Source organism: Oncorhynchus kisutch, linkage group LG17 (assembly GCF_002021735.2).
Source record: "Oncorhynchus kisutch isolate 150728-3 linkage group LG17, Okis_V2, whole genome shotgun sequence".
Lineage (NCBI taxonomy): Eukaryota > Metazoa > Chordata > Actinopteri > Salmoniformes > Salmonidae > Oncorhynchus > Oncorhynchus kisutch.
Genome location: NC_034190.2, coordinates 88098259 through 88114474, shown reverse-complemented (window position 1 = coordinate 88114474; position 16216 = coordinate 88098259). Strand labels below are relative to the sequence as shown.

Genomic DNA, 16216 nt, shown 5'->3' with positions numbered 1-16216 from the left:
ACAGTACGCACTGGGGTAGGACTAAAGACAGTATGCACTGAGGTAGGACTAAAGACAGTACGCACTGAGGTAGGACTAAAGACAGTACGCACTGAGGTAGGACTAAAGACAGTACGCACTGAGGTAGGACTAAAGACAGTACACACTGGGGTAGGACTAAAGACAGTACACACTGGGGTAGGACTAAAGACAGTACACACTGGGGTAGGACTAAAGACAGTACACACTGGGGTAGGACTAAAGACAGTACACACTGGGTTAGGACTTAAGACAGTACACACTGGGGTGGGAATAAAGACAGTACGCACTGGGGTAGGACTAAAGACAGTACACACTGGGGTAGCACTAAAGACAGTACACACTGGGGTAGGACTAAAGACAGTACACACTGGGGTGGGACTAAAGACAGTACACACTGGGGTGGGACTAAAGACAGTACGCACTGGGGTAGGACTAAAGACAGTACGCACAGGGGTAGGACTAAAGACAGTACGCACTGGGGTAGGACTAAAGACAGTACACACTGGGGTAGGACTAAAGACAGTACACACTGGGGTAGGCCTAAAGACAGTACGCACTGGGGTGGGACTAAAGACAATACGCACTGGGGTAGGACTAAAGACAGTACGCACAGGGGTAGGACTAAAGACAGTACACACTGGGGTAGGACTAAAGACAGTACACACTGGGGTAGGACTAAAGACAGTACGCACTGGGGTGGGACTAAAGACAGTACACACTGGGGTAGGACTAAAGACAGTACACACTGGGGTAGGACTAAAGACAGTACACACTGGGGTAGAACTAAAGACAGTACACACTGGGGTAGGACTAAAGACAGTACACACTGGGGTAGGACTAAAGACAGTACACACTGGGGTAGGACTAAAGACAGTACGCACTGGGGTAGGACTAAAGACAGTACGCACTGGGGTAGGACTAAAGACAGTACACACTGGGGTAGGACTAAAGACAGTACGCACTGGGGTAGGACTAAAGACAGTACACACTGGGGTAGGACTAAAGACAGTACGCACTGGGGTAGGACTAGACAGTACACACTGGGGTAGGACTAAAGACAGTACACACTGGGGTAGGACTAAAGACAGTACACACTGGGGTAGGACTAAAGACAGTACACACTGGGGTAGGACTAAAGACAGTACGCACTGGGGTGGGACTAGAGACAGTACACACTGGGGTAGGACTAAAGACAGTACACACTGGGGTAGGACTAAAGACAGTACACACTGGGGTAGGACTAGAGACAGTACGCACTGGGGTAGGACTAGAGACAGTACGCACTGGGGTAGGACTAAAGACAGTACGCACTGAGGTAGGACTAAAGACAGTACGCACTGGGGTGGGACTAAAGACAGTACACACTGGGGTAGGACTGAAGACGGTACACACTGGGGTAGGACTAGAGACAGTACACACTGGGGTAGGACTGAAGACGGTACACACTGGGGTAGGACTAGAGACAGTACACACTGGGGTAGAACTAAAGACAGTACACACTGGGGTAGGACTAAAGACAGTACACACTGGGGTAGGACTAAGACAGTACACACTGGGGTAGGACTAAAGACAGTACGCACTGGGGTAGGACTAAAGACAGTACACACTGGGGTAGGACTAAAGACAGTACGCACTGGGGTAGGACTAAAGACAGTACACACTGGGGTAGGACTAAAGACAGTACGCACTGGGGTAGGACTAAAGACAGTACACACTGGGGTAGGACTAAAGACAGTACACACTGGGGTAGGACTAAAGACAGTACACACTGGGGTAGGACTGAAGACGGTACACACTGGGGTAGGACTAGAGACAGTACACACTGGGGTAGAACTAAAGACAGTACACACTGGGGTAGGACTAAAGACAGTACGCACTGGGGTAGGACTAAAGACAGTACACACTGGGGTAGGACTAAAGACAGTACACACTGGGGTAGGACTAAAGACAGTACGCACTGGGGTGGGACTAGAGACAGTACACACTGGGGTAGGACTAAAGACAGTACACACTGGGGTAGGACTAAAGACAGTACACACTGGGGTAGGACTAGAGACAGTACGCACTGGGGTAGGACTAAAGACAGTATGCACTGAGGTAGGACTAAAGACAGTACGCACTGAGGTAGGACTAAAGACAGTACGCACTGAGGTAGGACTAAAGACAGTACGCACTGAGGTAGGACTAAAGACAGTACACACTGGGGTAGAACTAAAGACAGTACACACTGGGGTAGGACTAAAGACAGTACACACTGGGGTAGGACTAAAGACAGTACACACTGGGGTAGGACTAAAGACAGTACACACTGGGTTAGGACTTAAGACAGTACACACTGGGGTGGGAATAAAGACAGTACGCACTGGGGTAGGACTAAAGACAGTACACACTGGGGTAGCACTAAAGACAGTACACACTGGGGTAGGACTAAAGACAGTACACACTGGGGTGGGACTAAAGACAGTACACACTGGGGTGGGACTAAAGACAGTACGCACTGGGGTAGGACTAAAGACAGTACGCACTGGGGTAGGACTAAAGACAGTACGCACTGGGGTAGGACTAAAGACAGTACACACTGGGGTAGGACTAAAGACAGTACACACTGGGGTAGGCCTAAAGACAGTACGCACTGGGGTGGGACTAAAGACAATACGCACTGGGGTAGGACTAAAGACAGTACGCACAGGGGTAGGACTAAAGACAGTACACACTGGGGTAGGACTAAAGACAGTACACACTGGGGTAGGACTAAAGACAGTACGCACTGGGGTGGGACTAAAGACAGTACACACTGGGGTAGGACTAAAGACAGTACACACTGGGGTAGGACTAAAGACAGTACACACTGGGGTAGGACTAGAGACAGTACACACTGGGGTAGGACTAAAGACAGTACACACTGGGGTAGGACTAAAGACAGTACACACTGGGGTAGGACTAAAGACAGTACACACTGGGTTAGGACTTAAGACAGTACACACTGGGGTGGGAATAAAGACAGTACGCACTGGGGTAGGACTAAAGACAGTACACACTGGGGTAGCACTAAAGACAGTACACACTGGGGTAGGACTAAAGACAGTACACACTGGGGTGGGACTAAAGACAGTACACACTGGGGTGGGACTAAAGACAGTACGCACTGGGGTGGGACTAAAGACAGTACGCACAGGGGTAGGACTAAAGACAGTACGCACTGGGGTAGGACTAAAGACAGTACACACTGGGGTAGGACTAAAGACAGTACACACTGGGGTAGGCCTAAAGACAGTACGCACTGGGGTGGGACTAAAGACAGTACACACTGGGGTAGGACTAAAGACAGTACACACTGGGGTAGGACTAAAGACAGTACGCACTGGGGTGGGACTAAAGACAGTACACACTGGGGTAGGACTAAAGACAGTACACACTGGGGTAGGACTAAAGACAGTACACACTGGGGTAGGACTAGAGACAGTACACACTGGGGTAGGACTAAAGACAGTACGCACTGAGGTAGGACTAAAGACAGTACACACTGGGGTGGGACTAGAGACAGTACGCACTGGGGTAGGACTAAAGACAGTACACACTGGGGTAGGACTAAAGACAGTACACACTGGGGTAGGACTAAAGACAGTACGCACTGGGGTGGGACTAAAGACAGTACACACTGGGGTAGGACTAAAGACAGTACACACTGGGGTAGGACTAAAGACAGTACACACTGGGGTAGGACTAGAGACAGTACACACTGGGGTAGGACTAAAGACAGTACGCACTGAGGTAGGACTAAAGACAGTACACACTGGGGTGGGACTAGAGACAGTACGCACTGGGGTAGGACTAAAGACAGTACACACTGGGGTAGGACTAAAGACAGTACACACTGGGGTGGGACTAGAGACAGTACGCACTGGGGTAGGACTAAAGACAGTACACACTGGGGTAGGACTAAAGACAGTACACACAGGGGTAGGACTAAAGACAGTACACACTGGGGTAGAAATAAAGACAGTACACACTGGGGTGGGACTAAAGACAGTACACACAGGGGTGGGACTAAAGACAGTACACACTGGGGTAGAAATAAAGACAGTACACACTGGTGTAGGACTAAAGACAGTACACACTGGGGTGGGACTAAAGACAGTACACACTGGGGTAGGACTAAAGACAGTACACACAGGGGTAGGACTAAAGACAGTACACACTGGGGTAGAAATAAAGACAGTACACACTGGGGTGGGACTAAAGACAGTACACACTGGTGTAGGACTAAAGACAGTACACACTGGGGTGGGACTAAAGACAGTACACACTGGGGTGGGAATAAAGACAGTACACACTGGGGTGGGACTAAAGACAGTACACACTGGTGTAGGACTAAAGACAGTACACACTGGGGTAGGACTAAAGACAGTACACACTGGGGTAGGACTAAAGACAGTACACACTGGGGTAGGACTAAAGACAGTACACACTGGGGTGGGACTAAAGACAGTACACACTGGGGTGGGACTAAAGACAGTACACACTGGGGTAGGACTAAAGACAGTACACACTGGGGTAGGACTAAAGACAGTACACACTGGGGTAGGACTAAAGACAGTACGCACTGAGGTAGGACTAAAGACAGTACACACTGGGGTAGAACTAGAGACAGTACACACTGGGGTAGGACTAAAGACAGTACACACTGGGGTAGAACTAGAGACAGTACACACTGGGGTAGGACTAAAGACAGTACACACTGGGGTAGGACTAAAGACAGTACACACTGGGGTAGGACTAAAGACAGTACACACTGGGGTGGGACTAAAGACAGTACACACTGGGGTGGGACTAAAGACAGTACACACCAAAAAACATCTGGGTCAGATGGGTTAGACCCTTTCTTCTTTAAGGTTGCTGCCCCTATCATCACCAAGCCTATCTCTGACCTTTTAACCTCTCTCCTTTAAGGTTGCTGCCCCTATCACCGCCAAGCCCATCTCTGACCTTTTTAACCTCTCTCTCCTCTCTGGGGAGGTTCCCATTGCTTGGAAGGCAGCCACAGTGCATCATTTATTTAAAGAGGGAGATCAAGCTGATCCTAACTGTTAAAGGCTCATTTCTATTTTGCCCTGTTTATCAAAAGTGTTGGAAAAACTTGTCAATAATCACCTGACTGGCTTTCTTGATGTCTAAAGTATTCTCTCTGGTATGCAATCTGGTTTCCACTCAGGTTATGGATGTGTCACTGCAACCTTAAAGGTCCTCAATGATTTCACCATTGCCCTTGATTCTAAGCAATATTGTGCTGCTAATTTCTATTGACTTGGCTAAAGCTTTTGATACGGTAGACTATTACATTATTTTGTATTGGTGTCTCTGAGGATTCTTTGGCCTGGTTTGCTAACTACCTCTCTCAAATAGTGCAGTGTATAACATCAGGAAATCTGGTGTCTCAGCCACTGCCTGTCACCAAGGGAGCACCCCAAGGCTCGATCCTAGGTCCCACGCTCTTCTCAATTTACATCAACAACATATCTCAGGCAGTAGGAAGCTCTCTCATCCATTTATATGCTGATGATACAGTCTTATACTCAGCTGGCCCCTCCCCGGATTTTGTGTTAAATGCTCTACAACAAAGCTTTCTTAGTGTCCAACAAGCTCTCTCTTCCCTTAATCCCTTAACCTTGTTCTGAACACCTCCAAAACAAAGGTCATGTGGTTTGGTAAGAAGAATGCCCCTCTCCCCACAGGTGTGATTAGTACCTCTAAGGGTTTAGAGCTTGAGGTAGTCACCTCATACAAGTACTTGGGAGTATGGCTAGACGGTACACTGTCCTTCTCTCAGCACATATTAAAGCTGCAGGCTAAAGTTAAATCTAGACTTGGTTTCCTCTATCGTAATTTCACCCCAGCTGCCAAACTAACCCTGATTCAAATGACCATCCTACCCATGCTAGATTACGGAGACATAATTTATAGATCGGCAGGTAAGGGTGCTCGAGTGGCTAGATATTCTTTACCTTTCGGCCATCAGATTTGCCACCAATGCTCCTTATAGGACACATCACTGCACTCTATACTCTTCTGTAAACTGGTCATCTCTGTATACCTGTCGCAAGACCCACTGGTTGATGCTTATTTATAAAACCCTCTTAGGCCTCACTCCCCCTGAGATACCTACTGCAGCCCTCGTCCTCCACATACAACACCCGTTCTGCCAGTCACATTCTGTTAAAGGTCCCCGAAGCACACACATCCCTGGGTCGCTCCTCTTTTCAGTTCGCTGCAGCTAGCGACTAGATTGAGCTGCAACAAACACTCAAACTGGACAGTTTTATCTCAATCTCTTCATCCAAAGACTCTTACTGACAGTTGTGGCTGCTATTGTGCCCAATAATATTTGTACCCCGTTTTGTGCTGCTACCATGTTGTGCTGTGCTGCTGCCATGTTGTGTTGCTACCATGTTGTTGTCATGTTGTGTTGCTACCATGCTGTGTTGTCATGTGTTGCTGCCATGCTATGTTGTCTTAGGTCTCTCTTTATGTAGTGTTGTCTCTCTTGTCGTGATGTGTTGCTGCCATGCTGTGTTGTCTTAGGTCTCTCTTTATGTAATGTTGTGTTGTCTTAGGTCTCTCTTTATGTAGTGTTGTGTTGTCTTAGGTCTCTCTTTATGTAGTGTTGTCTCTCTTGTCGTGATGTGTTGCTGCCATGCTGTGTTGTCTTAGGTCTCTCTTTGTGTAGTCTCTCTTGTCGTGATGTGTTTTTTGTCATATATTTTATTGAATTTATTTTTAATCCCAGGCCCCCGTCCCCGCAGGAGGCCTTTTGCTTTTTGGTAGGCCGTCATTGTAAATAAGAATTTGTTCTTAACTGGCTTGCTTAGGTAAATAAAAAATCTAAAGAAATGTTCACTCTGTCAATTAGGTTAGTATTGTGGAGTAACTACAATGTTGATCCATCCTCAGTTTACTATCACAGCCATTAAACTCTGTCAATTAGGTTAGTATTGTGGAGTAACTACAATGTTGATCCATCCTCAGTTTACTATCACAGCTATTAAACTCTGTCAATTAGGTTAGTATTGTGGAGTAACTACAATGTTGATCCATCCTCAGTTTACTATCACAGCCATTAAACTCTAACTGTTTTAAAGTCACCATTGGCCTCATGGTGAAATCCCTGAGGGGTTTCCTTCCTCTCTGGCAACTGAGTTAGGAAGGACACCTGTAGCTTTGTAGTGACTGGGTGTAATTAATAACTTCAACATGTTCAAAGGGATATTCTGTCTGCTTTTTACATTTTTACCCATCTACCAATAGGTGCCCTTCTTTGCGAGGCTTTGGAAAACCTCCCTGATCTTTGTGCTCGAATCTGTGCTTTAAATTCCATGCTCGACTGAGGGACCTTACAGATAATTGTATGTGTGGGATGAGGTTATTTTTTTAAGAACCCCTGTTGATTCTTTAGAGTCTAAGACGTTGGGGGAGGGGTGGTGCTAAACTGACATGTTTGAAGACGGTCATACTATGGATCATTTAGCCATTTGATTTAGAATGTTAGGACACCTTTAGGTATAAAAAATATATAACAATGATTTGATAAAATATAGAATTTTGGCATTTAAATATTACTACATTGAATAACACATTATTAATGGTGATAAGGACGGTAAATGATACATCCAAAGACACAAGATTCTGAAGTAAATCTACACATATTTAACCCCAGTATTTGAGTTGACACAACTTCCTTCATATTTCCATGAGTTTTTTAAAAACCTTCAGATGAGTCCTGTCGTAGAGCAAAACGGAGAAAACCATCGTGTTCGTAAGAGTCTCCCCATAGAGAGGTTATAATAGTTTGTAGGTCAAACCGTTCGGACGCTACAGACGTCGTCTCTAACTATGTCACCTTTCACAGCAGATGCAGGAGTGCGTGGATTGAGACAAATTGTGACGGTGCGTCAATCGACTCGTGGGTTAAATACTATTATTGCACACAGAGTAAATCCATGCAACTTATTATGTGACTTGTTAAGTACATTTTTACTCCTGAACTTATTTAGGTTTTCCATAACAAAGGGGTTGAATACTTATTTACTCAAAACATTTCAGCTTTTTTCTAATTCATTTCTAAACATTTCATAAAACATCATTCCACTTTGACATTATGGGGTATTGTGTGTAAGCCAGTGTCGTGTTTCTGTTTTCATTCAATGGAATCCATTTTAAATTCAGCCGGTAACACAACAATGTGGAAAAAGTCTAGGAGTGTGAGGTACTTTCTTTGTCCCCCAGCAGGCAAATCAAACGTGGTGTTTAATGATAGTTCGCTCTGGCATCTTCCCCAATATTTAGAACCAAGGACTGATCACACCAATCCACAAAAGTGGAGACATTCAACCCTGGGATATGCATCAACAGCAACCTTGGGAAAATCCTCTCTAACAGCAGACTCCTACATTTCTTCAGTGAAAACAATGTCCCGAGTAAATGTCAAATTGGCTTTTTACCAAAATGGGCGGCAGGTAGCCTAGTGGTTAGAGCGTTGGACTAGTAACCGAAAGATTGCAAGTTCCAATCCCTGAGCTGACAAGGTAAAAATATGTCATTCTGCTCTTGAACAAGGCAGTCAACCCACTGTTCCTAGGCCGTCATTGAAAATAAGAATTTGTGCTTAAATGACTTGCCTAGTTAAATAAAAGGTAAAATTGTATAGTAACTCCAGTTGCCTGGTTAAATGTAAAATAATAAAATACCCTACAACAGACCACGTATTCACCCTGTACATCCTAATGTGACAAACAAACCAAAAACCAACTTTTCTTGCAATTATATATATTTTGCCATGTTTAAATGTGTATTCTTGATATTTGAGTGATAAAAAATGACAACCATTATCTATAGGCTAAAAAGGTCTGTAATGACTGACAGGACAAAAGGAACTGACGATGTACTACCCAATATAGAAATATCACCTTGTGGATTCTACTGTTACAACTTTAAAGAGTAAGTTTAAATTTACAAAAAAATACATTAGCGCCACAGGTAACTTCCACAGGTAACTTCCACAGGTAACTTCCACACAGCTGTGAATGATCTGAGAGACAAGGCAAGAAGGGCCATCAAAAGGAACTGAAGTTCAACATATTAATTAGGATCTGGCTAAAAATACCTGAATCAGTTATAGAACCCATTGACCTTTATGGTTGTGAGGTGTGGAGTCCGCTCACCATTTCAACAGATAAGAATACACCTTGTGGAAGAGCGGGGACTGTGAAGTAACACAAACATAGTCACAATAACATACACCCTATACACACGTACACATGGATTTAGTACTGTAGATATATGATAGTGGAGTATGGGCCTGAGGGCACACACTGTGTTGTGAAATCTGTTGTGAATGTAATGTCTTTAAAATTGTATAACTGCCTTAATGTTGCTGGGTCCCAGAAAGAGTAGCTGCTGCATTGGCAGGAACTAATGGGGATCCATAATAAATCCCATGAAGAGTAGCTGCTGCCTTGGCAGGAACTAATGGGGATCCATAATAAACCCCATGAAGAGTAGCTGCTGCCTTGGCAGGAACTAATGGGGATCCATAATAAACCCCATGAAGAGTAGCTGCTGCCTTGGCAGGAACTAATGGGGATCCATAATAAACCCCATGAAGAGTAGCTGCTGCCTTGGCAGGAACTAATGGGGATCCATAATAAACCCCAGGAAGAGTAGCTGCTGCCTTGACAGGAACTAATGGGGATCCATAATAAACCCCATGAAGAGTGGCTGCTGCCTTGGCAGGAACTAATGGGGATCCATAATAAACCCCAGGAAGAGTAGCTGCTGCCTTGACAGGAACTAATGGAGACCCATAATAAACCCCAGGAAGAGTAGCTGCTGCCTTGACAGGAACTAATGGGGATCCATAATAAACCCCATGAAGAGTGGCTGCTGCCTTGGCAGGAACTAATGGAGACCCATAATAAACCCCATGAAGAGTGGCTGCTGCCTTGGCAGGAACTAATGGAGACCCATAATAAACCCCAGGAAGAGTAGCTGCTGCCTTGACAGGAACTAATGGGGATCCATAATAAACCCCATGAAGAGTGGCTGCTGCCTTGGCAGGAACTAATGGAGACCCATAATAAACCCCAGGAAGAGTAGCTGCTGCCTTGGCAGGAACTAATGGAGACCCATAATAAACCCCAGGAAGAGTAGCTGCTGCCTTGACAGGAACTAATGGGGATCTGTAATAAACCCCAGGAAGAGTAGCTGCTACCTTGGCAGGAACTAATGGGGATCCATAATAAACCCCAGGAAGAGTAGCTGCTGCCTTGGCAGGAACTAATGGGGATCCATATAAACCCCAGGAAGAGTAGCTGCTGCCTTGGCAGGAACTAATGGGGATCCATAATAAACCCCAGGAAGAGTAGCTGCTGCCTTGGCAGGAACTAATGGGGATCCGTAATAAACCCCAGGAAGAGTAGCTGCTGCCTTGGCAGGAACTAATGGGGATCCATAATAAACCCCAGGAAGAGTAGCTACTGCCTTGGCAGGAACTAATGGGGATCATAATAAACCCCAGGAAGAGTAGCTGCTGCCTTGGCAGGAACTAATGGGGATCCATAATAAACCCCAGGAAGAGTAGCTGCTGCCTTGGCAGGAACTAATGGGGATCCATAATAAACCCCAGGAAGAGTAGCTGCTGCCTTGGCAGGAACTAATGGGGATCCATAATAAACCCCAGGAAGAGTAGCTGCTGCCTTGGCAGGAACTAATGGAGACCCATAATAAACCCCAGGAAGAGTAGCTGCTGCCTTGGCAGGAACTAATGGGGATCCATAATAAACCCCAGGAAGAGTAGCTACTGCCTTGGCAGGAACTAATGGGGATCATAATAAACCCCAGGAAGAGTAGCTGCTGTCTTGGCAAAACACAAAACCACAAATAATGCAGAGTAGAATTAGTACGTTGCCCGTTAATGAGCAAAATCCAGAAAATAAACATTAAATTCTAAAACAAACTAAAAGGAAGTGATTCCCAAACCTTCATTAGTAAAAGCCCTCACCTACAGAGAGATGCCCTCACCTACAGAGAGATGCCCTCACCTACAGAGAGATGCCCTCACCTACAGAGAGATGCCCTCACCTACAGAGAGATGCCCTCACCTACAGAGAGATGCCCTCACCTACAGAGAGATGCCCCTCACCTACAGAGAGATGCCCCTCACCTACAGAGAGATGCCCTCACCTACAGAGAGATGCCCTCACCTACAGAGAGATGCCCCTCACCTACAGAGAGATGCCCTCACCTACAGAGAGATGCCCTCACCTACAGAGAGATGCCCCTCACCTACAGAGAGATGCCCCTCACCTACAGAGAGATGCCCCTCACCTACAGAGAGATGCCCTCACCTACAGAGAGATGCCCTCACCTACAGAGAGATGCCCCTCACCTACAGAGAGATGCCCTCACCTACAGAGAGATGCCCTCACCTACAGAGAGATGCCCTCACCTACAGAGAGATGCCCCTCACCTACAGAGATGCCCCTCACCTACAGAGAGATGCCCTCACCTACAGAGAGATGCCCCTCACCTACAGAGAGATTCCCCTCACCTACAGAGAGATGCCCTCACCTACAGAGAGATGCCCTCACCTACAGAGAGATGCCCCTCACCTACAGAGAGATTCCCCTCACCTACAGAGAGATGCCCCTCACCTACAGAGAGATGCCCCTCACCTACAGAGAGATGCCCTCACCTACAGAGAGATGCCCCTCACCTACAGAGAGATGCCCCTCACCTACAGAGAGATGCCCTCACCTACAGAGAGATGCCCTCACCTACAGAGAGATGCCCTCACCTACAGAGAGATGCCCTCACCTACAGAGAGATGCCCTCACCTACAGAGAGATGCCCTCACCTACAGAGAGATGCCCTCACCTACAGAGAGATGCCCTCACCTACAGAGAGATGCCCCTCACCTACAGAGAGATGCCCCTCACCTACAGAGAGATGCCCCTCACCTACAGAGAGATGCCCCTCACCTACAGAGAGATGCCCCTCACCTACAGAGAGATGCCCCTCACCTACAGAGAGATGCCCTCACCTACAGAGAGATGCCCTCACCTACAGAGAGATGCCCTCACCTACAGAGAGATGCCCTCACCTACAGAGAGATGCCCTCACCTACAGAGAGATGCCCCTCACCTACAGAGAGATGCCCTCACCTACAGAGAGATGCCCCTCACCTACAGAGAGATTCCCCTCACCTACAGAGAGATGCCCTCACCTACAGAGAGATGCCCTCACCTACAGAGAGATGCCCTCACCTACAGAGAGATGCCCTCACCTACAGAGAGATACCCTCACCTACAGAGAGATGCCCTCACCTACAGAGAGATGCCCTCACCTACAGAGAGATGCCCTCACCTACAGAGAGATGCCCCTCACCTACAGAGAGATGCCCTCACCTACAGAGAGATGCCCCTCACCTACAGAGAGATGCCCCTCACCTACAGAGAGATGCCCCTCACCTACAGAGAGATGCCCTCACCTACAGAGAGATGCCCCTCACCTACAGAGAGATGCCCTCACCTACAGAGAGATGCCCCTCACCTACAGAGAGATGCCCTCACCTACAGAGAGATGCCCTCACCTACAGAGAGAAGCCCTCACCTACAGAGAGATGCCCTCACCTACAGAGAGATTCCCTCACCTACAGAGAGATGCCCTCACCTACAGAGAGATTCCCTCACCTACAGAGAGATGCCCTCACCTACAGAGAGATGCCCCTCACCTACAGAGAGATTCCCCTCACCTACAGAGAGATGCCCCTCACCTACAGAGAGATTCCCCTCACCTACAGAGAGAAGCCCCTCACCTACAGAGAGATGCCCCTCACCTACAGAGAGATGCCCCTCAGCCAGCAACACAGAGCCCCAGGACAGCAACACAGAGCCCCAGGACAGCAACACAGAGCCCCAGGACAGCAACACAGAGCCCCAGGACAGCAACACAGAGCCCCAGGACAGCAACACAATTAGACCCCACAGAGCCCCAGGACAGCAACACAATTAGACCCTACAGAGCCCCAGGACAGCAACACAATTAGACCCCACAGAGCCCCAGGACAGCAACACAGAGCCCCAGGACAGCAACACAATTAGACCCCACAGAGCCCCAGGACAGCAACACAATTAGACCCTACAGAGCCCCAGGACAGCAACACAATTAGACCCTACAGAGCCCCAGGACAGCAACACAATTAGACCCCACAGAGCCCCAGGACAGCAACACAATTAGACCCCACAGAGCCCCAGGACAGCAACACAATTAGACCCCACAGAGCCCCAGGACAGCAACACAATTAGACCCCACAGAGCCCCAGGACAGCAACACAATTAGACCCCACAGAGCCCCAGGACAGCAACACAATTAGACCCCACAGAGCCCCAGGACAGCAACACAATTAGACCCCACAGAGCCCCAGGACAGCAACACAATTAGACCCTACAGAGCCCCAGGACAGCAACACAATTAGACCCTACAGAGCCCCAGGACAGCAACACAATTAGACCCCACAGAGCCCCAGGACAGCAACACAATTAGACCCCACAGAGCCCCAGGACAGCAACACAATTAGACCCCACAGAGCCCCAGGACAGCAACACAATTAGACCCCACAGAGCCCCAGGACAGCAACACAATTAGACCCCACAGAGCCCCAGGACAGCAACACAATTAGACCCCACAGAGCCCCAGGACAGCAACACAATTAGACCCCACAGAGCCCCAGGACAGCAACACAATTAGACACCACAGAGCCCCAGGACAGCAACACAATTAGACCCCACAGAGCCCCAGGACAGCAACACAATTAGACCCCACAGAGCCCCAGGACAGCAACACAATTAGACCCCACAGAGCCCCAGGACAGCAACACAATTAGACCCCACAGAGCCCCAGGACAGCAACACAACTAGACCCCACAGAGCCCCAGGACAGCAACACAATTAGACCCCACAGAGCCCCAGGACAGCAACACAATTAGACCCAAATCATGAGAAAACAGAAAGATAATTACTTGACACATTGGGGAGAATTAACAACAAACAGAGCAAACTAGAATGCTATTTGGCCCTAAACAGAGAGTACACAGTGGCAGAATACCTGACCACTGTGACTGACCCAAAATTAAGGAAAGCTTTGACTATGTACAGACTCAGTGAGCATAGCCTTGCTATTGAGAAAGGCCACCGTAAGCAGACATGGCTCTCAAGAGAAGACAGGTTATGTGCACACTGCCCACAAAATGAGGTAGAAACTGAGCTGCACTTCCTAACCTCCTGCCCAATGTATGAGCATATTAGAGAGACTTCCATGAAGAGATGAGTCTTCAGTAAAGACTTAAAGGTTGAGATCGAGTTTGCGTCTCTGACATGGGTAGGCAGACCGTTCCATAAAAATGGAGCTCTATAGGAGAAAGCCCTGCCTTCAGCTGTTTGCTTAGAAATTCTAGGGACAATTAGGAGGCCTGCGTCTTGTGACCGTAGCGTACGTGTAGGTATGTACGGCAGGACCAAATCAGAGAGACAGGTAGGAGCAAGCCCATGTAATGCTTTGTAGGTCAGCAGTAAAACCGTGAAATCAGCCCTAGCCTTAATAGGGAAGCCAGTGTAGAGAGGCTAGCACTGCAGTAATATAATCACATTTTTGGTTCTACTCCATCACACAGATGGAGATGAGGAAGGCCCTGACAGATTCCATCCAGGAGGAGTTTCGTAGCCTGCGGACCAAGGCTGAGGCTCTCCACCAGCGGGTACAGACCACGACCTGAGCCCCAGGCTCCAGCCCGGCCTCCACACCTGGCCCCTACCCTAACCTCAGGGTACCAACTCAATATAGAGTGGACAAAGAGACTGACTGTATACACACACACACAAACAGGAAACTAGATTCACACACACATACCTGTGCCTCATAGTGTGTGCAGTCCAACCTGCTGTCTGATAAACCAGTGGTCACCAATGTGATAATTGCAAGGAGTATCCTGCTATGCACCTCACAAATCATTCAGTCAACATACAGGCAACGTTGAGAAGACATTGTTCTTTGCTTCATGTTTGAAACCAATTCAACGGGAATGTCCATAGAGCCAATGTTGTGTTTAACAGGCATTTTATCAACCGTCCAGTTCCCTCCCGTGTTATGAAGTCACGTGACACTCACCTCTGTCCCCACGGTAACAGCAGAACTATGAGTAGAAGAGAAGTGTGGTTCTCACGGTAACAACAGAACTATGAGTGGTAGAGAAGTGTGGTTCTCATGGTAACAGCAGAACTATCAGTAGTGGAGTGAAGTGTGGTTCCCACAGTAACAACAGAACTATGAGTGGTAGAGAAGTGAAATGTGGTTCTGATCCCCTGGCAGCTTAGCAGGAACTGACATACAGCCAGGAAAAACTACGGGTCCTAATCACAAATCCTTTCACTTTGTGCCCTCAATCTCTCTCTCTATTGCACTCTGTTTCTCTTCCGTTGTCCATCTCTCTCACCCGATCCCTCCTGTTGTACTGTATCTCTCCCGTTCTCCATCTCTCTGTTTCTCTCCCGTTCTCCATCACTCTGTTTCTCTCCCGTTCTCCATCTCTCTGTTTCTCTCCCGTTCTCCATCTCTCTCTGTTTCTCTCCCGTTCTCCATCTCTCTCTGTTTCTCTCCTGTTCTCCATCTCTCTCTGTTTCTCTCCTGTTCTCCATCTCTCTTCCGTTGTCCATCTCTCTGTTTCTCTCCCGTTCTCCATCTCTCTCTGTTTCTCTCCCGTTCTCCATCTCTCTGTTTCTCTCCTGTTCTCCATCTCTCTCCCGTTCTCCATCACTCTGTTTCTCTCCCGTTCTCCATCTCTCTGTTTCTCTCCCGTTCTCCATCTCTCTCTGTTTCTCTCCCGTTCTCCATCTCTCTCTGTTTCTCTCCTGTTCTCCATCTCTCTCTGTTTCTCTCCTGTTCTCCATCTCTCTTCCGTTGTCCATCTCTGTTTCTCTCCCGTTCTCCATCTCTCTCTGTTTCTCTCCCGTTCTCCATCTCTCTGTTTCTCTCCCGTTCTCCATCTCTCTCTGTTTCTCTCCCGTTCTCCATCTCTCTCTGTTTCTCTCCCGTTCTCCATCTCTCCTGTTCTCCATCTCTCTGTTTCTCTCCCGTTCTCCATCTCTCT

General features: G+C 47.7%; 1 protein-coding gene across 2 annotated transcripts in view; it reads left to right on the top strand.

Moving 5' to 3' along the window:
• Window positions 1–15688, top strand: part of tafazzin (tafazzin, phospholipid-lysophospholipid transacylase) — a 43760-nt gene extending 28072 nt beyond the window's left edge. For both annotated transcript variants that reach the window (XM_031794914.1, XM_031794913.1), the window contains one exon: window positions 14744–15688. In XM_031794914.1, the coding sequence (XP_031650774.1) occupies window positions 14744–14845 (102 nt within the window). In that variant the 3' untranslated portion in view covers window positions 14846–15688. The remainder of the gene's footprint in view (window positions 1–14743) is intronic.
• Window positions 15689–16216: the final 528 nt, after the last annotated feature.